At 43.3% G+C, this 25,503-nt stretch overlaps 2 protein-coding genes across 7 annotated transcripts in view; one reads left to right on the top strand and one right to left on the bottom strand.

Annotated features, from left to right (window-relative positions):
- Nucleotides 1–515: 515 nt before the first annotated feature.
- Nucleotides 516–9,939, bottom strand: Vps29 (VPS29 retromer complex component). Its single transcript, XM_059249578.1, has 4 exons — nucleotides 9,817–9,939; nucleotides 4,495–4,686; nucleotides 1,513–1,748; nucleotides 516–1,002 (listed from the first exon to the last, which is right to left on the bottom strand). Exons 1-4 carry the CDS (start codon nucleotides 9,817–9,819, stop codon nucleotides 885–887), a joined length of 549 nt encoding a protein of 182 aa, XP_059105561.1. The 5' UTR covers nucleotides 9,820–9,939; the 3' UTR covers nucleotides 516–884.
- An 82-nt stretch (nucleotides 9,940–10,021) lies between these two features.
- The window catches only part of Rad9b (RAD9 checkpoint clamp component B), a 32,789-nt gene continuing 17,307 nt past the window's right edge, over nucleotides 10,022–25,503 (top strand). For 2 of the 6 annotated variants that reach the window (XM_059249573.1, XM_059249572.1), the window contains exons 1-5: nucleotides 10,022–10,181; nucleotides 11,987–12,057; nucleotides 19,674–19,823; nucleotides 20,013–20,127; nucleotides 23,896–23,995. In XM_059249573.1, the coding sequence (XP_059105556.1) occupies nucleotides 10,097–10,181; nucleotides 11,987–12,057; nucleotides 19,674–19,823; nucleotides 20,013–20,127; nucleotides 23,896–23,995 (521 nt within the window). In that variant the 5' untranslated portion in view covers nucleotides 10,022–10,096. The remainder of the gene's footprint in view (nucleotides 10,182–11,986; nucleotides 12,058–19,673; nucleotides 19,824–20,012; nucleotides 20,128–23,895; nucleotides 23,996–25,503) is intronic. The other 4 variants (XM_059249574.1, XM_059249575.1, XM_059249576.1 and 1 more) reach the window with 4 other exon arrangements.

Here is a 25,503-nt window from a genome sequence, read left to right as displayed (position 1 = left end):
TTACTGGAAATTGAACCCTGGTCCTCTGGAAGATCAGTCAGTGCTCTTAACCTCTGAGTCATCTCTCCAGCCCTGGGTTTTTTTTTTTTTTTTGGTTTGTGGTTTTCTTGGGAGAGGGTTTCTCTGTGTAGCCCTGACTGTCCTGGAACTCACTCTGTAGACCAGGCTGGCCTCCCTGCCCCTGCCTCCCAAGTGCAGGAATTGAAGGCATACACCACCACCACCAGGCATGGCATACAACTCTTAAGAGATCCATCTGCCTCTGTCTCTTGAATGCTGGGATTTCAACTCTGTGGTTTTTAAATTAAACACAGGCCGGGCGGTGGTGGCACACGCCTTTAATCCCAGCACTCGGGAGGCAGAGCCAGGTGGATCTCTGTGAGTTCAAGGCCAGCCTGGGCTACCAAGTGAGTTCCAGGAAAAGGTGCAAAGCTACACAGAGAAACTCTGTCTCGAAAAACCAAAAAAAAAAAAAAAAAAAAAAATTAAATTAAACACAGATTTTCAAGAAAGTCTAAATGGAAGGTAAACATTTATTACCAGAGAAGAGAAAACACACACAGAAATTCTGGATTCTTTCTCTTCATGCACTAGTTCTGTAATGAAGTCCAAATACCAAGAAGGAAGATATTTACAAAGATACATTTTTCTAACATGGTCCTGTACTGTATGGTGGACTTCTTGTCATAGAAATCATATACTGCAAACTAAGTATATTCTTATAGTTTACAAGAAGCTTAGAGCAACTATGTATTAAACAGAGAAGACTTTTTAGTGCAAAATATTATAAAAGTGATACAACTGTGTGCCTCGTAAGTGTTTAATTAATTGATTTGAACAAGGAAATGAAAAAACAAAACAAAATGATCAAGACAAGCTTAGCTTTAAGATTTTTTGTATTCAATTCGTTCTACTTTCACGTCATCTCCAATAAGCTGATAGACGTAAGTGACCACTGTGGAAGCCTGGATGTCCATCAGCACAAACGACGGAATAATATTTCTGGAAGAAAAATAAACAATGTCAGTGTTTCGTACTGAAGCAATAGCTCTGCAAATTTTAATTCAAGGTACTGAACTCAAGGAGAACTCTGATTGTCACCTGCATACTAAGAAGAACAACAGTAGCTGGGTGGTAGTGGCGCACTCGGGAGGCAGAGGCAGGTGGAGCTCTGTATGTTTGAAGCCTGCCTGTCTACAAAGTGAGTTCTAGGGCAGCCAAGGCTATTATACAGGGAAACTCTGTCTCAAAAAAGAAACGAATCATGAAAAGGTATTGCTGACATAAAGATTTGCCTGTTTATTGTGTGTTTTTTTAAACAGGGTCTCACTATATAGCCCAGGCTGGCTTTGAACTCACAGAGGTCCGCCTGCCTCTGCCTCCAAAGAGCTGGGATTAAAGGTGTGCACCACCACACATGCACTTATTTAAATGTTTATTTCTCTTTATGAGACATCACACATGCCATCACTACCTTTTCCAAACCTAAACATGCTAAGTTGTGGTACTTACGTTTCCAAGGCATTATACGCTCCAGTGGCAGAACCTGGGTTAATGTAGAACTTATTTTCATGTTCAAATGCTTCAAATTTGTGTGTGTGTCCTGAGATAAGAATGTCCACATCAAACTGCCTCTGCAGCAGGGCTAAGCTAGCCATGTCTCCCCATGGAATAACTTGGTGTCCATGGATCAGACCGATCTTGAACTGCCCCACAGTCACAACCTTCTGTTCTGGATAATTGAGATTCTAATATAAAAAAGAGACATAAAGAAAATACACATTTCAGATAGAATGAAACGGACTCCATTTGCTTAAATAGTCAACCTCACGTAACCATCTTCAGACAGCACCTACAACAAACACATTTATGAAAGTTTCTCCTCAGCCTGTGATACTGCAATGGTTCTTAAAACCCAGTCAGGGGCCGGAGACGGCTCAGCGGTTAAGAGCACTGGCTGCTCTTCCAGAGGTCCTGAGTTCAATTCCTAGCACCCCCATGGTGGCTCACAACCACCTGTAATGAGAACTGGCGCCCTCTTCTGACATGCAGGCACACATGCAGGCAGAACACTGTACACAATAAAACTTTAGAAAAACAAAAAGAAAGAACTCAGCCAACGTAAACTGGAAGCTGCCAAACATCCACTTTAGTGAGTTAATTTCTAGAGAATATGGGTTCTTTAGGGCATGCTGTAAAGAATAATTATTCGTGGGCTGGTGAGATAGCCCAGCAGGTACAGGTGCTTGCCCCCACCCTGGATTCTATCCCTGGATCCACATGGTGAGGAGGGAACTGACTTCACAAGCTGGTGTCCTTTGACCTCCACACAAGGACCATGGCACACGTGCATACATGCACACACAAATACTGTAGTAAAAGATTTAGAAAGAGAATAATTATTCCCAAACTTGTGATTTTTCACAACCTAAGGCACACAACCTATAAGCTAGGATTTATTTAAATTATATCCCAGGCTTTAATAGTTATGATACCCATTTTATGGATGAGGAAACTAAGGCACAAAGCTGAAGTAACTTGCCCAAGGTTACAAGCCAAATAAGTTGGCTGAGGTGAGATCCAAACCCTGTTACATGGCTATAGAGTTTGTGCACTTAGCAAGCTAGAAATGAAACTTAGGCTTGCTAATTAAACCCCCTTTAACACAAACAGAGAAGTCTTATATTTTTCAATACACTAGCCCTATACGCTAGTCAACAAGTACGCTATTCTTTCATCTCCCTACTCTTTCATCACCATGCCACCTTCACAATCTACCCCAAATCTTTTTAAATCTGCTAAATACGAACACTGTATGTTCATTTTGTTTGGTATAAAGGAACTCTTTGTGGTTTTTGAGTTTTTTTGTTTTGTTTTTTTTTTTTTGGGGGGGGGGTTTCCAAGATAGGGTTTCTCTGTGTAGCCTTGGTGTCCTGGAACTCTGTAGACCAGGCTGGCCTTGAACTCAAAGGTCCACCTGCCTCTGCCTCCCAAGTGCTGGGATTAAAGGTGTGCGCTGCCACCACCACCGCCCGGCAGTGTCTGAGATTTTTAAATTAATTTTTATTTTGTGTGTGTGTGTGTGTGTTTGTCTGTAATTTTTATTTTGTGTGTGTGTGTGTGTGTTTGTCTGTCTGTCTGTCTGTCAGTGCATGAGTGCATGTGTGCCACTGTACACGTGTCAGTCAAAAGACAACTTGGAGTCGGTTCTTTCCTTCAACCACGTGGGTCCTGGGGATGAAACCAGGTCATCAGCCTTAGTGGCAAGCATCTTTACCCAGAGCCACCTTAATGGCCCTAAACCCTTTGAAAGCACCAACCAAGTTATAATATTTGAAAAGCTTAAGATTCCTAGAATCGGGCTGGAGAGATGGCTCAGAGGTTAAGAGCACTCGCTGTTCTTCCAAAGGTCCTGAGTTCAATTCCCAGCAACCACATGGTGGCTCACAGCCATCTGTAATGAGATCTGGTGCCCTCTTCTGGCCTGCAGGGATACATGCAAGCAGAACACTGTATACATAATAAATAAATAAATCTTTAAAAAAAAAAAGATTCCTAGAAGCACAAAGTAATTTCTTCATATTGGAATCATGTTTATTACTGTGAATTGTTCAATTCCAATATATTTATTGAGGGTCAGAAGAAAAGTAACTTTCAAGAATCACACTCTTTGCCAGGTGGTAGTGGTGCATGCCATTAATCCCAGCACTCGGGAGGCAGAGGCAGGTGGATCTCTGTGAGTTCGAGGCCAGCCTGGTCTACAGAGCGAGTTCCAGGAAAGGTGTAAAGCTACACAGAGAAACCGTCTCGGAAAACAAAACAAAACAAAACAAAACAAAAAAAAAAACTATTTTCTTTTTGGTTTTTTGAGATAGGGTTTCACTGTGTGGTTCTAGCTGTCCTGGAACTCACTCTGTAGACCATGCTGGCCTCGAACTCACAGAGATCTGGCTGTCTCTGCCTCCCAAATGCTTGGACCAAAGATGTGTGCTACCACTACCCTTCATAATCTTAATTTTATTCCCTCTCCTGACAGGGTCCCGGAATTCACCTTGTGTCTTCAGGCCACGCATACAAGGTATGTAGGAATGAAACAGAAAGGAATTTGCTGTTTAGACCTGGCTCTTATCCCTAACCTCCCTCCTCCCCCTCCCTCTCTCTCTCTCTCTCTCTCTCTCTCTCTCTATATATATATATATATATATATATATATATATATATATATATATGCAAGTGTCCCCGAACCTGAGAATGCCTAAGTCCAGAATGGATACTTCATCTGTAATTTTATACTTGGGTGACAAATAGTTGTGATGGTGAGGATTGAACCCAGGCATCGTGGACACTTAGACAAGAGTTGGGCACCAAACATTTCCTAGGCCCTGGGGTGACCTTCAAAGGATGCAGGACGGCAGTGGAACACTGAGTCTAAAGGACACAGTTCATGCAAAGCAGCGAGAAAGGGGCACAGAGGGGAGAGAAAGGAAATGGCACCTCATCGAAGTCTCCTCTTACGATGTGGACGTCACCAGCCAGAGTCTTGAGATAGTCATAACTCTCCTTGGTGCAAAGGTTTCCAGTGCAGAGAATGTGCTGGATTTTCCCTGGCACCAGGAGCTTTTTGAACTTAGCCGGCAGGCTGTTGCAGCGGTGTGGGATGTGCAGATCTCCTAAGACCAACACCAACTTTCAGGGGTCGGAGTGAAACAAACACAGCAGCGTTAGACACCATGGCAAACAACACGGCCCTCCCCATTACCCTTTAAACTTGCCAGCGATTCCAAGAACCCAAAAGAGCAGAAGTTACTGACACCTTTCCTATCCTGAGTCAACAAACACATGGTACCATACCTGTTCTAAGCTAATCTTATCTGGGACATCCAAAGTTGTGCTATTTTATTTACCAATAGAAATAGAATAAAATCAAGTTTTCTACAACGTTTCACTAGCCAAGTGTGAGAGCACACACCTGCAATCCCAGCACTAGGGGGGCAGAGGCAAGAGACCACAGCAAGTTCAAGGCCTGCCTAGTCTACAGAGTGAGTTCTAGGTCAGCCAGTCACACAGGGAGATACTGTCTCAGAAAAAGTAAAAAGTAAAAGATTGAGTTAGAAACCTATAAATTATACTGAATAAATGAAAACTGCAAACTGAACAATATACTGCTGGAATCTATAGCATCTAACTATAGATTTTTGTTTTGAAGAATGGCACAGTAATCCTTTCTGCAACTGTAATATAAAACCTATTTAACTGCAAAAACATTGTTAAAGTTGAAATTACAGAAATGAAATAATATGGCCCTAGAGAGATGGGTTAGATAGTAAGAGCACTGTCTGCTCTTGCTGAGGTCCCAGGTTCAATTCCCAGCACCCACAAGGCAGTTCAGAACCATCTTATTCCAGGTCTAGTGGATCTGATACCCTCTTCTGACCTTCTCAGGTACTGCACTGGCTGATGTGATTAGATACATGCAGGCAAAACAGTTTTGGGTTTTTTTTGTTTTTTTTTTTTTAATTGAATGATAGGGCTGGGCCGTGGTGGTGCACGACTTTAATCCTAGCACTTAAGAGGCAGAGGCAGGTGGGTCTCCATGAGTTTGAAGACAGCCTCGTCTACAAAATGAGTTTCAGGCCAGCCAAAGATAATACAGTGAGACCTCATCTCAAAAAGGAGAAAGAAGAAAAGTGGGGAGAGAGAGGGAGGAGAGAGAGAGGGGAGAGAGAGAGAGAGGGAGGGAGGGAGGGAGGGAGGGAGGGGGAAAGAGAGAGAGAAGGGGGGAGAGAGAATGAGAATATATAAGGAGTGGTGGTTCATGCTTGTAAATTCCAGCATTCAGGAGGCTGACACAGGAGGACTGCTAGTTCAAGGCCAACCTGGGCTACGTGGCAAGTTCCAGTACTGGGCCAGCCAATGCTGCAAAGTGAAACTATCACACACAAAATATACATACATACATATATATGTATGTATATAAATATAAAAATGAAATAGTAGGGGAGAAGTTAATTTTATAGTTTGTGCTAAGAACTCTTTGGAGAACATTAGCCAAAATTAACTGATTTCGTTACTTCAGACTCTTAGCAGTATGTTACAGGGCACAAAGGCCTATGCTTTGGAGTCTCCAGATGCATGTGTACATCTGTTTTTAAGTTCTTATGTCTTCACTTTCTTTCACTAGACACTCCCCCACCCCTCGCTGTCATATTACCTGGATAAAACTGCTTCTTCCACCCTCTCTCTCAGTATAGTTTGTAACGTTAAAAACTAACCCTTTCACAATCATTTATGTGCACTAGAGCAGTAAAATAAAAACCCAGATAACTGAGTGATGACTTCAGCAGGAGGTAGTTTAGAGTTGCCACAAAGTCTCAGATGACAAAAATAAAATCTGCTCTGAATATCAAAGAATTAAAAAGCCAAGCCAAAGACAGGCATGACGGCTCACTCCTTTAATTCAAGCACCAAGGAGGAGGAGGCAGGCGAATGTCTGTGTGTTCAGGGCCAGCCTGGTCTACATAGAAAGTTCTAGACCAGCCAAAGCTACACAGTGAAATCCTGTCCAAAAAGGGGTAGGGGCAATCCTATGTAATCTTAAATTGAAAAATTTCAAGATTGAACAAAGTATTGTTTAAAAGTTCATTTAAAGATAACACATGCTCCCCCGAGAGCAACAGAAGAGATTTTCCATGTTGAATAGTATAGGCACACCTTACAGGATCTTCCTCATACAGATGTTCCACTCATCAATGCACGTACTCTAACTGCTTTGCAAGGCATGACTATCCCTGAATAGTATCAAAGAAAGCATTACATGTTTAGTCTGATAAAACAAATACTTTTGCCACCACAATGTTAAAATTAATTTTAAATTGTTAATTTGGCAGCTGGAGAGTGGTTCAGTGGTTAAGACCTGGGTTCAATTCCCAGCACCCACATGGTGACTCACAACTGTCTGTAACTCCAGTTCCAAGGGATCTGACACCCTCTTCTGGCCTTGGAGGGTACCAGGCACACGGGTGCACAGACAGACATGCAGACAAAACACATCCACATAAAGTCACTAAATTTTTAAAAAATTAATTAAAATCCAAAATAAAAATAAAAACAAAATGTATGAAATAAGAGTGATTACTAAAACAAGCATGATTCATCTGGCAACAAAAATCAAAATGACTGTAAAGAAAAGAAACTTATCAGGACACAGAATGGCTGAGGTAACAGGTGCTCACAAAATGAGCACACTTTGGGGAAAACCTTTGGAAGCTAAAACGACTACAAAGTATCCACCCTCAATCAATAGACAAGTACCTTGACACAGAACAATCTTCATTTTAGAGGGGGATCCCTTCAGATTTGGATTGATGAACAGAGTTACTGTGGGATGCTGAAAAACATTTTCTATATTAAAAGGAAGAACTCTGAACTCCTAAGAGGGTCTATGTCTAAAACAGGCTGAAAATCTCTGGGACTGAAAATGAACTGTTCAGTCAGAAAGTACCAAAAAGAACGTCAGTGAGACACAGTACTGTATCATGACTGAAGACACCCACTCTAAGAGGTGCCATCAATATTAATATGTGAAAACTGTCGCTGGACAGATGGCCACACAGGAACTATCAAGGACTCACGGTAGGACAGAACCCTTTGGTTTTCTGCTGGTGACCAAGTTATGAGAAATCCATGACACGCGTCACAGTGCCCCTGCCTAAATTCCACGGTGACAAACCAGGTTAGACACACAGGACAGGCAGCAAAGGGTCCGGAAATGGCAGTCTTGTTACAATCCAAACACAGCATGAGGATCGGGTCATTTCCTATTTGAGAGATCAGTTATCAGCCACCCAACCACCATTGTTAGTAGGAGCGGAGAAAAGAAACTTACTCTGTGCCCAGCCTTAGTGGAATGAAGAAGTTGATTGCAGACAGGGGAATGGAGGAAAAAAAAAAAAAGGGTGAAACATGACCAGTGTTAAAAGAAAGCAACAAAAGTTAAATAAAAGAAAAAAAAAACATCAAATATGCAAAATTTGTTAATGATTTCTGAATGTTATGGAAGGAAATGTTAAAAAATCAGCTGTGCTGAAAATAATTTCAAGAGAATGACTCTCTTTACTTTTAAACATAGCACAAACACCCACACACACCAAATTTGCCTTGCCAATGTCATTTTTAAATCTGGCTTTCCAAATTGACTCCTGTCCCTTTATTTCTCCTTCTGTTTACTCTTTGTAAGATCAGATATTTATAATTTGAAGAATTCATCGGGAATAGGTTAAGGTTATCCTTTCCTGGTTCCTCGGGTCTTGTCGCTGGTTTTATTTTATTTTATTTTTTATGTTTGAGGTTCATGTAGTGAAAAACCATGCTCCATGGGGAAGTTATTATTTGCTATAAAAGACATTACTAACACGAGTACATAATCTAGTGATGAAAATGTCAAGGAAAGATCAAGACAATAAAAACCAACACACGCCGAGTGTGCTGGCACACTACTCCCTTGCTGCCAGCACTCAGGAGACAGAGGCAGGCAGATCTCTGTGAATTCCAGGCCAGCTAGGGGCTACATCGTAATAGCCTGACTTGGGCTTCAAGAGATGGCTCAGCAGTTAAAAAGCACTTGCTGATCTTGCAAAGGACCGGGATTTGGTTCCCAGTATCCACGTGGCATCTCACAACTGCCTGTAACTCCAGTTCTGGGGATCCCAAGCCCTCTGGCTTCCAATGGCATCTGTACTTGGGTGGTGCACATAAACTCATGCAGACACACACATACACACACAAAAAAAATAAATAAAAAGAAATAAATTTTTAAAAGAAACGTGATGAATAGCAGGGCAGCGACCCTTAAACATGTGTTCACTTCTCAAAACGACTTCAGAAACATGGATCATGACAGCTAATTCCTCTCCCCTGGAAGTGTCTCCAAATTGCCATAAATTAACTAGTCTACTTTAAACTGGAGTCTGTTTAGAAGCAAAAAATCCGGTGACTTTAAGCATACATCTTGGGAAGGCTTATAAACCAACCACCTTTTCAAAGGTCGTTTGAACAAGAATAATCTCTGTAAAAAAACGCAACGCGTGCCCATCAGCCAGAGAGGTGCCTTCGCTTCATCAGCACGAACAGCAAAGCTCAACAGAAACCCTCTCCAAACTTTAGAGAGCAAAGGACACCTTAAAAAGTCTGATTACAGGGTCGTGTCTGCTCCCCAGATTTCATACAGCAAGGTCGTAGGGGCAGCAGCAATCTATGGGGTTTGGGGGGGGGGGGGGCGCAAAGGCCTGATGCACCCGGGGGAGGCTAAAGCTCTCCAAACAACACGCGCATCTTCTCCGACTTCAAACGACCCCCACGAGTTCGCTCTAAGGGGTCGCAGCAGCCACAGGAGACAAGCAGTCCCCTTCCGGGTCCCGGCCCGGAGCGGCCGGGGCAGCGGCTACTTCTCGTACTGCACCGAGGCCGGCTGTCCCCCAGCCAAGCCCTGGAGAAGCGGGAGGGAGACGTCCGGCCACACTGCCGGCCCGAGGCCTCCCCCCCCCCGTCACGGCCACGGCGAGCCGATCTCGTGACAGGACGAGCGGCCCGGGTCCTCCCTGCACGCCCTCTGGCCGCTGGGGCGAGGGGCGACGCCAGGCCGGGCCGCACCCTCGGCCAGCCGCGATCCTCCCCTCCCTCCGCGGCCTTCCAGGCTCGCGCCGCCGCCGCGCCCCGCCCCAGCCTCCCGGATCGTCCTCGTCCCCGACGCCGCAGCCTCCTTGGCCCGACCCGGGTCGCCGCTACCGCCGCCGCCGCCGCCGCCAGCGGAGTGCTCACCATCCTGTCACCGGGCTTCGTTCAGTCACCACGAACGCCGCCGCCCTCTTCCTCGGGGGCTGCTCAGTGGACCCGCCCACTCCTCCCTCCACCAATAAGACGCGGAGTTTGCCAGAGACGGTGCTACGGGGGCCCGTAAGGGCCGCGCCCCGTCAGAAAGCGAAACCGCGCTGGGAGGAAGTTCAAGGCAGGTGGGGCGCGAGGGGGAGGCCGCGGTCGTCGCGTCGCGGAAGGGCGGGTAACATCCGGGTAACCTGCGGCGGGCGCGCTTCCGTCCGCCATGCCCGCGCTCCCGGTCGCCATGCTGAAGTGCGAGATGTCGGGCGGTCAGGTGAAAGGTGGAGCGGCCGTTCTTGGTTTGCTGCGTAGGAGAGGGGGAGCCTGACGTCTGGGGGGTGTGGTCCCCCATCGTCTTCTCACCCCTTCCTCTGCCATGCTTCGCCAGGACTGAGGACGCAGAGCCCGGCCCCCCGCGCCCCTCACGAGCGCCCTGCTGGGCTTCCAATAACGTGACAGTCCCTTTTTCTTTAGTTATGCCTAGAAATGTGGGGGCCGTGAAATGAACTGTGGCACTTAGGGCCTTAGGCTAGGGTTGATGAGGGCTAATGTGGGGAGAAGTTGAGAGGCAAGTTAACACTTGACCCGCGAAAGTATTTTTGAGCCCAGGGAAAACAAGCCGATCTTTCTTCGAGATCCTGCCGGAGAAATTTAGTTGTTGTTGTTGTTTTAAATATAGGATCTAGATCAAGCTACTGTGTCACTTTGAATCTCAGTTTCCTCAACTGGAAAATGAGACTAATATTAACACCTTCCCGGGCGGTGGTGGAGCACGCCTTTAATCCCAGCACTCGGGAGGCAGAGGCAGGCGGATCTCTGTGAGTTCGAGGCCAGCCTGGGCTACAGAATGAGATCCAGGACAAGCACCAAAACTACACAGAGAAACCCTGTCTCGAAAAACCAAAAAAAAAAAAAAAAAAGAAAGAAATACATAAATTGAACTCAGTAACTAGAAGGACGATGTGGGGAACTATATTGTACATAGCCTTATAAAAGGGAATGACTGGGCTCGAGACAGGGTTCGTGGGCAGACAGACAGCTTGCCTGGCATGTATAAGACCCTGGGTTCCATCCCCCTGCAGAGGGTGGGAGAACCCAAAAGGAAAATGAATGAAAGCATTAGCATGGAAATGGGCTTGCAGGGGAAATAATTTCATTGAATTTTATATCACTGCAGATTTATTGAATTCCTACTATATACATAAAGGGTACTATGAGGTTTTACCAAAGGTACATTAATCTATAAAATACCATATAGATCAGCTGACTAATTTAACTCTCAGGTGTATCCTGAGCTTTGTCCCACCCTAAACCTAAAAGTCCAATGCCATCACTTAATGGGAAATTGTTAAGACATAGTCAGAGGCAAGATGGCTCAGAGGTTAAGAGCACTGGCTGCTCTTCCAGAGGTCCTGAGTTCAATTCCCAGCAACCACATGGTGGCTCACAACCATCTGTAATGAGATCTGGCGCCCTCTTCTGGTGTTCTGCACTATACATAATAAATAAATCTTAAAAAAAAAAAAAAAAGACATAGTCAGAAAAAGGGGATTTCAAACCACTCAGCGGCATCACATGTTGCTGCTTTATGCTGAATTCCTCTCATGGTGATGAACCTTGCCTAGGACTTGACACAGCATCAAAGTTGAGATCATTATGGTCTAACCTGAACATACTGGAGGCCAACATGCTGAATGTTGTTACGGTCTATATAGCCCACGAGTCAAAGGGAGTGGTAACCAGTTACTTTGCAGCTTTTTGCCCAAGGTCAAGCTCAGACTGAATGGTAGAGCCACGCTGAAGCAGGTGGCATAGAATAGGCCTTAAAGTTTGGGTAGGATGGTTGCCCACAATTTCCGGATAACTAGAACTTTGGTTGATGAGTAGTTTTTTCAATACCAAAAGCCCCTATTTCCATCTCTGGGAATCTTACCCACAGGGTGGTAACAAAGAGCTCAACTATAGAACCAATTGAAGAGTTTGACCGACATGATCAGTTGGTCCCACTGTCCTTTCCCGTTTTTCGTTCAAGTCCTGTGCGTGCAGAAGTAGTCCCGCAGTTTACCCTTACTGCTAGAAAGAATATAAACAGCACCTTTCTTTTCCTCCGTAGTGTTTGGGAAAGCAATACAGACCTTATCACGAGTGAGTGATGACCTGTGGCTAGACCCATCTGAGAAAGGTGTAAGTAAGTCCAGTTAAAAAAGCGAGGTGTGGTGGCGCAGGCCTGTAATTCCGGCACCAGGGAGGCAGAGCTCAGCCTTTGAGACCAGTTTGCACTACGAGAACCTGTCTTACAAGCCAAAATAAATTCAAAAAGTGATGGATCATATATTAAAGCAGGAGAACAGGTTTGAAAGAGCCAAGTCCAGGGACACAGGTGGTGGGCACAATCCCAAGCGCTTGAAAATCCAGGACCTGACAGTTGCAGGCACGCATTCCCAGGATGGCTGAACTGAGTGGTAGCTTCTCCCCTTAAACAAGGTATGAGATGGTCAGTCCATCAGGGCTCTTTCCTATCCCCTTCTTATCTTTTCATGCATTAACATTATGGTCACTTTACAGTTTAGGTTTAGGATTATAGAGTTTATTGTGGGGCGTTTACCCAACCATCCCCACAGTTCCCCAGAGTTTCCTTGAGTGCGAGCAGCAGGAAATATTAGATAGAAGGATTTATTGCGGAGAATATCGCGGAGATAGACAGATAGAAAATAAAGGATAGCCTCGAGAGGGCCTGGAACCTATTCCAACGGGCCCCGACTGTCTCTGCCCCAGGGTTTTTATAGAGACGCCAAGGGGTGGAGCAAAAGACCTCCTCCCCCAGCACAGCCAAGTGCAGACCATCTCAGACACCTGCACTCAGGCCCGTGGTCTAATCATCCTCTATGTGGACCTGCTGGGTAAAGCCACGAGGAACCCGAGAACGGGCTCCCACAGGTCCCCCTTTCTTAATATATAAAAAAATAACTATAATGGCTTACAGCAATCTCCATAGCTGTTACACCTCCCAGTATGGGAGTAGAGGATGATATAGATGGCATTTCTCTTTTGAATTAGGTCCAGTCTTAGCTGCCTCAAGCCCTTTCTAAGCCAAAAACTCTTAAGGCAACTACAAACTTAAAGAATCCCTTAGCTTCATCATTACCATTAACAGGTTAACATAAACATTGCTATACATAGCCACAATTCTCTGTCTTACAACTCAAAGCAAACTCTTAACAGAACCATTTGGATTAGCATATATGGTGCTATATATAGTTAACAATTTTCTCCGTCTTACAACTTTAACTCAATCATTTGAATTTTCTTGTTAACAGAACATAGGAAAAACTTTGATGTATTCACATCAAACTTAAATATTTCCTTAACTCCATAAAACCAGGGTGCATTAATATCAATAGGGTAAATATAATTTCTGCAAACATAATTTAACCTCATAACTCTTTTTTTTTATAATTTTTTAAACAAAATCTAAAACCTAGTTAGAAGAACTCAAACTCATACAATTCCTACAAACCCATATTGAAAAGCAATCTTCTCAATCTAACCATTAACACTTTGAAAACTTAACAAAACATCCAAAAGCAGTTTCTTAATAAAACTCTTTACATTTTAAAAGTAGTCTCTTAATATACCCCATTTGCATTTCTTACTAACAAAAACATGACATTAATCCCTCAAACAACTTTTGAAATTAGACTAAGGAATATTAACTCTTCCCCCTTTCTTTATAATTTAAGCAAAATCTCAAGCCTAGTTAGAAAGCCCAAACTTCTGTTTAAACAGTTCCGTTTGTAACACAAACCAGTTCCATAAGTAATTCCATTTTACATAAACAGTTCCACAAAACAATTCATGAATCACCAGTTAATAAAGCATATATGCATACACAAAACTGCATCTTGATTCTAGGTAGAAATAAATTTCTTCATTTAAACAGTTCCATTTTTAACCCAATTCCAGCAAACAGTTCTAGGTCATTACTATAAGTAAACTCAAAATTGTCCCATTGCAATGAAATCTCTACTGTTTATTTCATTTCTTAAGTCCCAAAATTCACATGATAAATTCTGGTACGAGCCTTCCAAATATGAAGAAATCCATAACCAAAATCTTTGTAGTTTTATCTCATTTTAAGTTCAAAAAGTTCAAACAAGAAATAAATTCTAGTATCAGGCTTTCACTTCCAAATATGAAGAGATGGTTTTCAACCAAAACTTTTTGCCGTTAACAATTTTACTTCAAACAAGCGTCTTTGCAACTTTTGTTCTCACAGACAGAGACCTTTTTAGGTACAGTAGTATTCTAAACCGCACCGTTTTTTATGTTAGCTCAGGTTTTTCTGTGTTGCGTTGATTTTCCATGAATCTCAGCTGCGGATGCCTTGTGCTAGTTCTGGTGTCCGCCATTCTTAGCTTCTTAGCGGCTTCTGGAGCTTTTGAAAAACCGCTCAGACTGCCTACTTTGCAGTCTGTTAGGACACTAACTTCTGTATGTCTCAGGTTCTTTCACCATATACATTAAGAATAGACTCACATTTAACATTTACACTTTACAAACTCACATATAACCTTTTGCCTTGCAAAGCATTTAGACTCACATTCAACATCTACATTTTACAAACTCACATATAACGTATTAACATCTACTTATTTATACTCCTTAAGGAAACTATAGAACTACTTTAGCAAATATATTTCTTATTACTTATATATTTCTTATATTCATTTCATCTTATTTTTATTTAAACTTACATTTACAGCTAACATCTTTATTTCTTACAAGCTTATCATTACATGTCTTAAGGCTACCTTAGATACTTCTTGCAAGCTTATATATATTCTTAAAGGATCTATAGATCTATTTTACAAACTTATATAGGGCTACCATTAGCATATATTTAACTTAGCAAACACCTAAAGATTTTTTAACACAGATCTAACAAGAGAATTTTTATAAACTTACATATCTTATTTTTATCTTTTTCTATTTCTTACTCTTAATTATTATCACTATCTCTATTAGAAAGATTCTTAACTAGACAGGAAGTACATACATCATTGCTAACGTTTAGAGTTTATAGTCAGCTTTGTTATAAAACACTGGGATTTAGTGAGTGTTGTTATAGAATTGTGATAGTTGTTGCTAGGGGACTGTAACCTTCCCAGGATGATGCCACACTCCAAAGTTGCCAGTTCTCTCAGCCGTTCCGGACCCAGCAGAGATGCACTGTCAGCGGTAGACGGTGTTTAACTAGAGGCTGTCCCTTCACCCAAATTCATAATAGTTCCCCTAAGTGCTTCAATTCAGACAAATGTTTCTATTACAGCAGTACTTTTGGTTTGCTCTACCAAGAAACTTCACTTCACACTGGGGGTGAAATTACCGTATTTAGCTGCTGTAAGGTCTTTGCCAAATACCGCACAGCTATTAGGTGATATAAAGTATTTTTCCAAAGGAGCTAGTAAAGCCAAAAGCGGCACAGCTCCGAATTCTATTTCCTCACTGTTTGCATCAACCAGTGACAAAACCTCAGAAACACCAATCGAGCCACTTTCATTCTGGTTCCTTTATAGGAACGTCATTGGAGCTGACCTTTCTTAGTTCCAAGCTCCTTACGAAACGCTACGGTAATCACCGAGCTTCATTCTCCTCTTGTGAAAAAACACAAACATGTCCTCAACCCCATATTAACACAGGATCGGGACCCTTCCATAATCCCAAGCAGGGATCTTTCCATTTTGCATTACCCTCAGCTAAAGGACCAGGAAGATTGGAGTGAGCTCTAATATGGCCCACAAAGCATGGCAGCTTTCTTTTGTGGAATAGCGTCTTGGATTTGTTGAAACATTTTCACTGGATTATTAGTTCCAGTATTTTTACCAAAACTGTTACTATTCAAAAGAGTTAAGAACATAGATGTTCTTTCATGAAACATATCCTTCATTAGCTTACTCTGAGAAAAAGCATTTCCAGGATTTAGTATTTTCATTTCATTAGCTTTAACTCCTGATGTTATTAGCAGCTGTGATATTTAGCATTGATTTCTTATAAGGAACTTTCAGGTGAAGCAACTCTTGCAAGACAGCTTTTCTGAAGTTTGTTTCCCATCTATAAAGCAGTCATTTTTTTGAATGCCTGTTTCTTATCCCCTTAATTAGATTTGCAAAGGAATCACTCATTGCAGGTTCTTTGTTCAAGAGGTAAATAACTTTTAATTTCACATAAGTTTTTTTATATCTAAGACAACGTTCAGTGTATAAACTGCTCTCTCTTGCTGTCTTAAGGATTTTAAAGTGGCTTGTTTGTTCTTAAAGGTAGCTTTTTGTCATCCAACTACCGTAAAAACTTTGCACAGCTATTAGGGTAAATAAGGCATTTTACCAACCCCCAAACCGCGAAGTGCCTAGTTCCATATCCTTTCAATGTTTCATTGGAACTGACATTTAAAACTCTTAGATGATTTTCCTCCTTATTCTTTTAAAAGCTGTATTTTAAGTTTACCATGAACGTATTTTCGAGCTGACAAAAGTGTTTCAGGACAATGTCGCCATCTTTAGTGGAAAAACTACCTTTCCCAGAATGCATTTTCCTTGTATCAGTCCATAATAATATCAGTCCCTTATATCATTTTTTTATATCATTTCCATTATATCAGTCATTTTTCATAGTTCTTTTTGGGTCTGAGAGTCAACTTTTAAGTTCTTTTTTTTTTTTACCAGACTTGCTTACAAATTCTCGCCCGGGAGGTTTGAACAAAGTTTTTTGCTTTTGCAACGGGAGATTTGAACAGGCATTTTACATTTTTAATTATGGGACATTGGGAGGGTTCTGGTCTCTCAGCTGGCTTTAACAGGTGTCTTTCCTTCATTTGACACGGGCCCCCAAATCAGAACTGCACCTGCCTCGTTAGCCGGCATTGAGGCTGGCGTTTCTGATAGCAACTTTCCTAGGGGCTTGTGTTTGTCTTAGCCAGTCAGTGAAAAACAAGATCATGCACTACAGCTTTTTCATAGCTCTTTCGGAGAGATTTTCTCTCACTGATCTATCTCATTTTGCTTGTTCCTCCCTTCCCCAGATGCAGAGCTTCAAGTATCTGCAGCTCTGTTTCTCTGCTAGCTGCCTTTGGAGGTAGGGGCTTTTTTCTCCCCCCAAATCTGCCTCAAATTCTAGCAGCTTTTTCAGGTCATGTTTTTCTGGGGAGGAATCGGTCCCTTTTGTTTCTTTAGAGTCTTTCTCCCAAACAGTTCCCAGTTTGGTCTCAGTTTATCCCCTCTACCCCAGAAACAGTTTCCGACACTACAGTGGCGGCTTTCCCTGCTACTGAAGGTAGGGGCTTTTTGTCCGTCTGTTTTTGGGGTCTGTGTGGTTTGCGTACAGACTGAAAGTCTAACAAGGGAGGTTTTTGCCATTTCTAAACTCCCATTAGGACAGGTGTTTTGTCTTATCAGACCTTCACCTGGCCCAGTCCCCCAGTGGGTTGCATTTGCTTGTCTGGGTGCTCAAGGACAGAGCTTATACCAGAGGCAATCACCCCTCAGGGCTACACTCCCTCATCTCAGGGGAGTCAGTTGAAACAAAGCTTTTCTCAAAGAGGTGTTTTCTCTGACAGAAAAGAAAGCTTTACTCCTGGATAGTTCTGTTCTGCCCTGGCTGGGCTCTTTCCCCAGACAGCGTTCTGACTCAGCAGCACAACTGCTTCAGACAGTTCAGCTTTACTGTTTTCCCAGAAAGGTCCTTACTGATAGGAAAGCTTTTTTTAGATGTCTTTTTGCAGCAGTGGACCTACCAACCCGGGACTTGTAGGAAAGCAGACAACTGTGCTGTTTCCACTGGCTTTAGCTTTGGTTGTTCATTAGCAACCTTCCCCTGGGTCCTGCACCTTCCTGCCTCAGCTCTGTGCTCCAGGAAGTTTGCAACTGCAGGAACCCTAGTATCCCTGAAATGCACTCCAACTCAGAGAAGCTGGCCAGTCCCTCTGGGTTTTTGCTCAGAAGAGAGGATACAAAGCTAACAGTTTGCATTGCTTCAGGGGATCTTTGCATTAGGACCATTAGGAGCATCTTTTCATTCTGAAATGCTCAACTCAGAAACAAAACCCTTGATGCCTCAGCTCGGCTGTAATTGATAAGCTTGGCTTTTTTGCTTTTCTCAGGTAAAGTTTTTGGCCCTTTTGGGCTCTCTGTAGCTCTTTACCCACACTCTCCCAAGCATCCCCCTCAGGGTACTCTGACCCACTGTCTTTTACTAGCTTGAAGAGACAGAGCTTAGAAGAGGTTTTTAGGAACTTGTCCCTGCCTCCTGCATTGCAGGGAGGATTTTTAAAGCTTGAAAAACAGAACTTAGAGGTTTTGCTGTCTTAAGAGATTTGTTGTTTTTCCCTTAGAGCTAATCACAGGTGGTCCCCATACTAATATCTTCAGGTGATTCTAATTTTTGTCCTTTTGAGAAAGTTAAAGGCTTTAGTTTTTAAGTTTGAGAGCTTTTGAGAAAGATGAAGGCTTTTTAGAGTTTTTTTCCCCAAATTTTCCAAGAAAAGCTTTAAGAGGAAGGTTTTTTTCCCCCCAAGAGAAAGAGCAACTTTTCCCAAAGCTTCCCAACTTTAAACTTTTTGGCTTTTTACATCCCCATTTTTGCCTCAGGGAGAAATCACTTTCTCCTGCCGCTTGGACTTAGCATTTCAGCTGCCCCAGGTCAAAAGCTTCCATAGGAAACTTATTCTTCCCCATAGGCTCGAAGAAGAGCTTTTTTACTACCCAAATAGCCCAAAGAAAGATTTTTTTCCCCCAGTTTGCATTCAGAGCCCCCAAGTTAGAAAATTGAAGAGTTTTTCTGTCTAGTTGCCTTACTTATTTTTTCCTACACAATCTTACATTTCTAAGTTTTTCCTACATTATTTTACTACCCTATGCCTTATACTTATTTTTCACAGATAGAAATTGAGAAAGGGATAGAAGATAGAAAATTTTGACAGAAGAGAATTTCGCTGCAGCATCGGACATCCTTCCAGTCCGCTTTTCTTTTCTCTCGAGGATAAAACCCCTGCCTCTCAATATATATAAAAAATATATATTTTCCATAACACCGGCATGCCTCATCCACTGGCAGGGCTGAACTCAGCACTTTCGCCAAAAACTCTGTAATAAAACTATTATTTTCCTTTATCTTTAGTCCCTATTACTTTGTCTTTAGTCCCTGTTTATTTGTCTTTAGTCCCCCCTTCTTTTTTAGTCCCCCCTTTTTTTCTTTAGTCCCTTTTTTCTTTTTTCTTTAGTCCCTGTTCATGGCGCCATTCTGTGGGGCGTTTACCCAACCACCCCCACAGTTCCCCAGAGTTTCCTTGAGTGCGAGCAGCAGGAAATATTAGATAGAAGGATTTATTGCGGAGAATATCGCGGAGATAGACAGATAGAAAATAAAGGATAGCCTCGAGAGGGCCTGGAACCTATTCCAACGGGCCCCGACTGTCTCTGCCCCAGGGTTTTTATAGAGACGCCAAGGGGTGGAGCAAAAGACCTCCTCCCCCAGCACAGCCAAGTGCAGACCATCTCAGACACCTGCACTCAGGCCCGTGGTCTAATCATCCTCTATGTGGACCTGCTGGGTAAAGCCACGAGGAACCCGAGAACGGGCTCCCACAGTTTATAAATATGTATTCAGTACAGATACACACATAGGTGCCCATGTGTAAGTTCAATGCACTTGGTTTCATCTAAATATATTTGTGGCATCATACTCATAATAGGATTAATTCAGGATAGAAGTTGGATTTCTCTGAAATAGCTAACATTTTCTTCCAGCTTGCTCTGAGATCTGTGAATTCCTCTCATTCAACGTATGGCTGGGTCCTGTTCTCGTCTTTGTTTTTTCAACATTATCAGTGGTCACCCTCCGCCATGATGAGTGATAATGGCATACCCATGAATTTAAACTGCAAATTGGCAATAAAGGTAAAAACCGTTGGTTTTCTCTTATATGGGAGAAATACTCGTTTTTGTAGGACATAATAGCTGTACTGTATGTAATTATTCCAGTGCCATCTGTGAATACACAGACTTTTTATCTGTTGGGTTTTAAAAAGCTAATGGGACAGCCATACTGAGTATGAGTTTAATGTGTACCATGTATTTGTGTTGCAGTCAATTCTGCCAATCTTTAGGTGTCTGAATTATCTTGAAAGAAGTGTAGAGAAGTGCAGAATAGTCGCCAGAACGGATAAATGCAGAGTCGTCTTTCAGTTCTTCTGCAGGCATGGTAGGTGCCCCCGGAAGCTGTGTGCTTCGTAGCATTTTTATGCATTCAGTATGCAGACTTACTGTGAGGTGAGGTAGGGACAAGTATGGAGTGTGACAGCGGTGCCACCTGTCTCTGCTGTACTGTGAGGTGGCTGCCGCTGTTCCTCAGTACTTCACGGCACAAGGTGGTCTGCATGCAAACCAAAGGAGATTTAAAAAATGTCCAACTGGGGAGATGGGTCAGTCAGCCTTACAAACACATGAATCTGAATTTGATCCCCAGAACCTGTGTTAAAAAAAAAATCTAGATGGGCGGTTGGTGGTGCACACCTTTAATCCCAGCACTTGGGAGGCAGAGCCAGGCAGATCTCTGAGTTTGAGGCCAGCCTGGACTACAGAGCAAGTTCCAGGACAGCCAGGGCTACAGAGGGAAATTCTTATCTCAAAAAACCAAACAAACAACAAAAATCTAGGTCTGATGACACATGCTTGTAGTTGTAGTTGTGATGCTGCAGAGGCAGAAACAAGCAGACTCCTGGGGCTCGCTGTCCAGGCAGCCTAGCCTGCTTGGTGAGCCTCAGACCAGTGAGAGGGGAAAAGGTGAACAGGCCCTGAGGAATGATACCTGAGATCTAGTCTTACACACACACACACACACACACACACACACACACACACACACACACACACACGTGCACATGACACAGGACCCCTACACAAATGTCCGATTGAGTCTACATTGGTTTTTCTAGCTGGATGTGATGGCACACATTTCTGAACTTAGGACTGAAGTGGCTGACATAGTGGGATGAGTTAGAGGCCCGTGCAGCTATATAGCTAGTTTCAGGCTCCCGTTTTAGTGAGATCTTGTCTCAGAAAAATGAATTCATAGCTGTAACATTGGCCCAAATCCTCTTTGTTCAGGAATGGTCTTACGGAAGGTGATAAGACTATTAGAATCCCATTCCTTTTTTAAAAAAAAATTTATTTACTTGTATTTTATGTACAACACTGTTTTTCTGCATATATGTCTGTGTGAAGGTGTTGGATCCTCTGAAACAGGAGTTATAGGTAGTTGTGAGCTGCCATGTGGGTGCTGGGAATTGAACCCAGGTCCCCTAGAAGAGTATCAAGTGCTCTTAACTGCTGAACCATCTCTCCAGCCCCTAGAATCCCGTTTCTTAATTTTGACTTATACTCATCTTAATTATATATATATATATAATATATATATATTTAAAGATTTATTTATTTATTATGTATACAGTGTTCTGCCTGCATGTATGCCTGCACGCCAGAAGAGGGCACCAGATCTCATTACAGATGGTTGTGAGCCACCATGTGGTTGCTGGGAATTGAACTCAGGACCTCTGGAAGAGCAGTCAGTGCCCTTAACTCTGAGGCCAAAAGGGGGCATCAGGCTATCTGCAACTAGAGTTATGAATGGCCATATGGGTGCAGGAGTTCAACCCTCTCCTCTGGGAGAGCAGCCAATGCTCTAAACCACGGAGCTGTCTCTCCAGCCCCAGCTCACCACAGTCTTACTTTAACACCAACAGTGGTCTGCATAGGTTCCCAGCCTGGACCAGTCAGCTTCAATGCTGCCTCAGGACGTCTCTACCAACAGGAGAACAAGCCAAGGATAGACTGCTGGAATAGACCATGTGGCCTTAGCCACCCTTGTTACTCCCACTGAGGCCACAGACAGACAACAAGCCCACCCCAGATGGTCCTTCATAGCTAAGCTTAGGGTAGACCTCAAGAACTTCTTAGTAAAATCATGAGAAATAACAGGTGTTTACTATACAAGGAACTCAATTTCAGAGTGGTTTGTTAAACAGCCAAATTACCAAGACCTGATAATACACAAATGTGCAGATTTATTAAGTTAGTAATTGCTGGGTGCTGTGGTGCACACTTAGCACTGGAAGGCAAAGGCAGAGTTACTAATGTCTGAGGCCAGCCTGGTCTACATAGTGAGTTTCCAGCCAGCCAAGGGTATTGTTAAAACCATCTCAGTCAGTCTGTCAGTCTTCTTGTTAGTCAGCAAAACAAAAACAACAAAGAATCTCACCAAACACATAAGCTGAGAAATGTGTCTGGTTTTATTTTATTTTATTTTATTTTTTTTTTGAGATGAGACCTGACAAGCTCTGGCTGGTCTAGAACTCACTCTGTAGTCCAGGCTGTCCTGGAACTCACAGAGATCCGCTTGCCTCTGCCTTCTGAGTGTTGGGATTAAAGGCGTGTGCCATCATGCCTGGCAGTTTTTAAAGAAATTTTAAACTTAAAAAAAAAATGTGTATGTGTGCGCGAGTGCATACATTTAGTGTGGTCAAACTAAAACCATCAGATTTGGTGGCAAGCACTTCTGCCAGCTGGCTGAGCCGTCTCTCTGGTTAGATCTTTTGATTTGCACTGCAGTAGCATACTGCCTGCAGGCTACCTTGTAGAAAGCAGCTGAAAGACACCTGTATCCTCATGGGCTCTGTACTTGTTAGAACACTGTAGTCTCGAGAACTCACTTAGCCTTACCAACCTGCAGTTTTCTCTTCTGAGCTTGAGTCCCTCGCTCTCCAGAAGGGCTGAAGTGAGGACGAGAGAGAATGCATGTAAAATGTGTCCTAGTGTCTGGCACACAGAGCACCCTAATCTGAAAGTTGGAATCTAAAAGCCCCCCAAATCTGATTTTCAGATTAGGGATACTCAACTTATAAAGTCTATAGAAATAGTTCAAAAAAATCCTTCTAAATCAGAAACACTTTTAAAAAATATTTTTATTTTACATGTATGACTGTATTGTTCACATGTATGTACACTGCATGTATGTCTATGTGCCACATGTTTGCCTGGTGCCCTTAGAGGCCAGAAGAGGGTGCTAGACACCCTGGAACCAGAGTTATAAAGTTGTAAGGTATATGAGGGTGCTGGGAACTGAACCCTGGTCCTCAGCAAGAACAAGTGCTCTTAACCATCTTGAGCCATATTTCCAGCCCCTGAAACACTAGGCATTTAGGACAGGAACGCTCAGCCTGTATTGCTATTGCTCCTAAAGTCAAAAGAAATCACAGACCAGATTTAAATGTCTAACTGCCAAAGTTCCTATGAAGTCTAGTCCTGAATAAAATATTCAAAAGGGGAGTTGTAGGCCGGGCGGTGGTGGCGCACGCCTTTAATCCCAGCACTCGGGAGGCAGAGCCAGGCGGATCTCTGTGAGTTCGAGGCAGCCTGGGCTACCAAGTGAGTTCCAGGAAAGGTGCAAAGCTACACAGAGAAACCCTGTCTCGGAAAACCAAAAAAAAAAAGGGGGGGGGGTTGTAGCTCTATGACCTGTAACCTGTAAACCAGTCACTGTGTCACACACATTTAAGGTGTTTCTTTTCAGGGGCTAGAGATGTGGCTAAGTTTGCAGAGTGCTTGCCTGTCATGCAAGATCCTGGGTTTGATTTCCAGCACATGAGCATGATGGTGCGTGCCTGTAATCCCAGCACTTGGGAATTAGAGGCAGGAGGATCAGGAGTTGAAGATTATCCTTGGCTATGAAGTTTGAGACCTCTGGGATGGATGAGACCTGGTCTAGTTTGCTCAGAGGATGTGACATGTTGCTCTTTGTCCACTAGGGGGCAACAACACATTTCATTAAGGCCACATTCCGCTGTAGGTTGTATGCACCTGCCACACAGGAAACATTAATTTTATTGCTTTAATTTAGCTGTGAGAGGCAGGCTTTTAAAGCCTGTTCACTTTGCACTTACAGTTATTAAGAGGTTGCTTTGTTCTCTTTAAGGTATTAAAAGAACGCACAATGTGTATTTCCAAGACAGCCAGCCCTTGAAAATTCTCTTTGAAAAGAGCTTGTGTGCCAATATCCTGATGATTAGACCAAGGTAACGGGTCTCCTGACACCTCTTCCTCTTCTGAACACAGCGTCCTCAGGCGGGGAGTAGTTCACCCCGGAGCTTTTCTGTCCTTTTTAAGATGCTTTTTAAGTCAATACACAAAATGACATTTCATGTTGTGTACGTTGTACATTGGTCACACTCACCCCGTTATCCTCTCTTGCCCCCATATCCTCCTAGGACTTTCTCACTAGTTACACTTTCTAAAAGGCTGACCCGTGACTTCGAGCGATCAGTGACATTGTCAGGAAGCTTGAGAAAGACAGGTGACTAGTGCTTAAAGGCAGGAGGTCGGGGGCTTCACACTTGGAGGCCAGCCAAATAGGGAAATCTATTGTGATAGTTCACACCTATACAGCTTCAGTCTGAGCCTTGGAACACACAGCTTGAGGAACTCTGAACATTCTTATGCAAATCGATTTTCTTCAGTTTTTTTCTAGGTAAAGAGAGAGCCATATTTGTCGGTGAAAGGCTGCTTAGTCATTCCGTTCAGTTGCAGCATTGACTGTTAATTAGCATGACTCTGGAGCAAAGTGGATTTTATCTTGGTGCTTTTTAAATTACAAAAGGAACCCTGTTCCTGCAGCACACCCAGTCGTACTGGAGTGACAGGGACCGTGAGACCTGCTGCTCTGCCCCCTTCTGTAGCTCTCTGTCAGCAGTCTGCTGACTCTCTGGAGCACACATCCTACCCCTTCCCCACCCCGTGTGTGAATGTGTGTGAATGCACATGCCGCCGAACCTGTGGAGGTCAGAGGACAGCATGCTGGAGTCAGTTCTCTCCCTCCACCACATGGTTCCTGGATGGAACTCGGGGCAGCAGGTTTGGTAAGCGAGGGCCATGACCCGGCCCCAGACTTGCCTTTGAAATGTAAGCTACTGTGAGGATCTTTCCCTATCAGTTCACGTCATTATTTTGAGTAATGCTTTTTTTTTTTTTTTCATTACGTGTCTGAGCTATAATTTCCTACTCATTACCTTACAGGGGTACATTTAGGTTGCTTCCTGATTTTTGCTGTCAGAAACACTGCTGAATCGTATATGTTCTGAAAACAGAATAGTATCCATTATCTATTGCTGTGGAACAAATTTTTCCCAAATGTAGAGTCAGGGTTTATGACTCTGTTGAAATAGCTGGGTCTTACCTGGGTAGCCTTGGGTCAAGGTCTCTCCTGAGTTGGAAGACAGACACCACCAGGGCGACAGTGAGTGTCATCTGAAGGTTCACCCTGAGGGAGGGAGGCACTCTCGAACTCCGGTAGGGCTGCTGGAAGCTCAGGAAGACCCATTCCCAAACATGCAGGTTGCTGCCTGAGTCCTCACAAATGCCAGGTGATGAGAGACAGAGCTCCAAGACCAAAGCCTCAGGCCTTTCACACTCATACCAGAACTGCCGCCTCACGCTCCGGTGATTCTCTCTCTGAAATGAGTCTAGGTCCAGTCACACTCCAGAGAGGGGAGCAAGGGCCAAGTCCAGGGAAGTGGGGGTCGCTAGG

This window comes from Peromyscus eremicus, chromosome 23 (genome assembly GCF_949786415.1).
Source record: "Peromyscus eremicus chromosome 23, PerEre_H2_v1, whole genome shotgun sequence".
NCBI classification, from domain to species: Eukaryota; Metazoa; Chordata; class Mammalia; order Rodentia; family Cricetidae; genus Peromyscus; species Peromyscus eremicus.
This window is presented reverse-complemented; position numbering and strand designations above follow the sequence as displayed.

What these genes read in the sequence shown, in the direction of transcription:
- Vps29 (XM_059249578.1), bottom strand. An exon ending in TAAGAGGAGACTTCGATGAG is followed by an intron (nt 1,749 to 4,494) that starts GTGCCATTTCCT and finishes TTTTTATATTAG; the next exon opens with AATCTCAATTATCCAGAACA. An exon ending in GCGTATAATGCCTTGGAAAC is followed by an intron (nt 1,003 to 1,512) that starts GTAAGTACCACA and finishes TTTTTCTTCCAG; the next exon opens with AAATATTATTCCGTCGTTTG.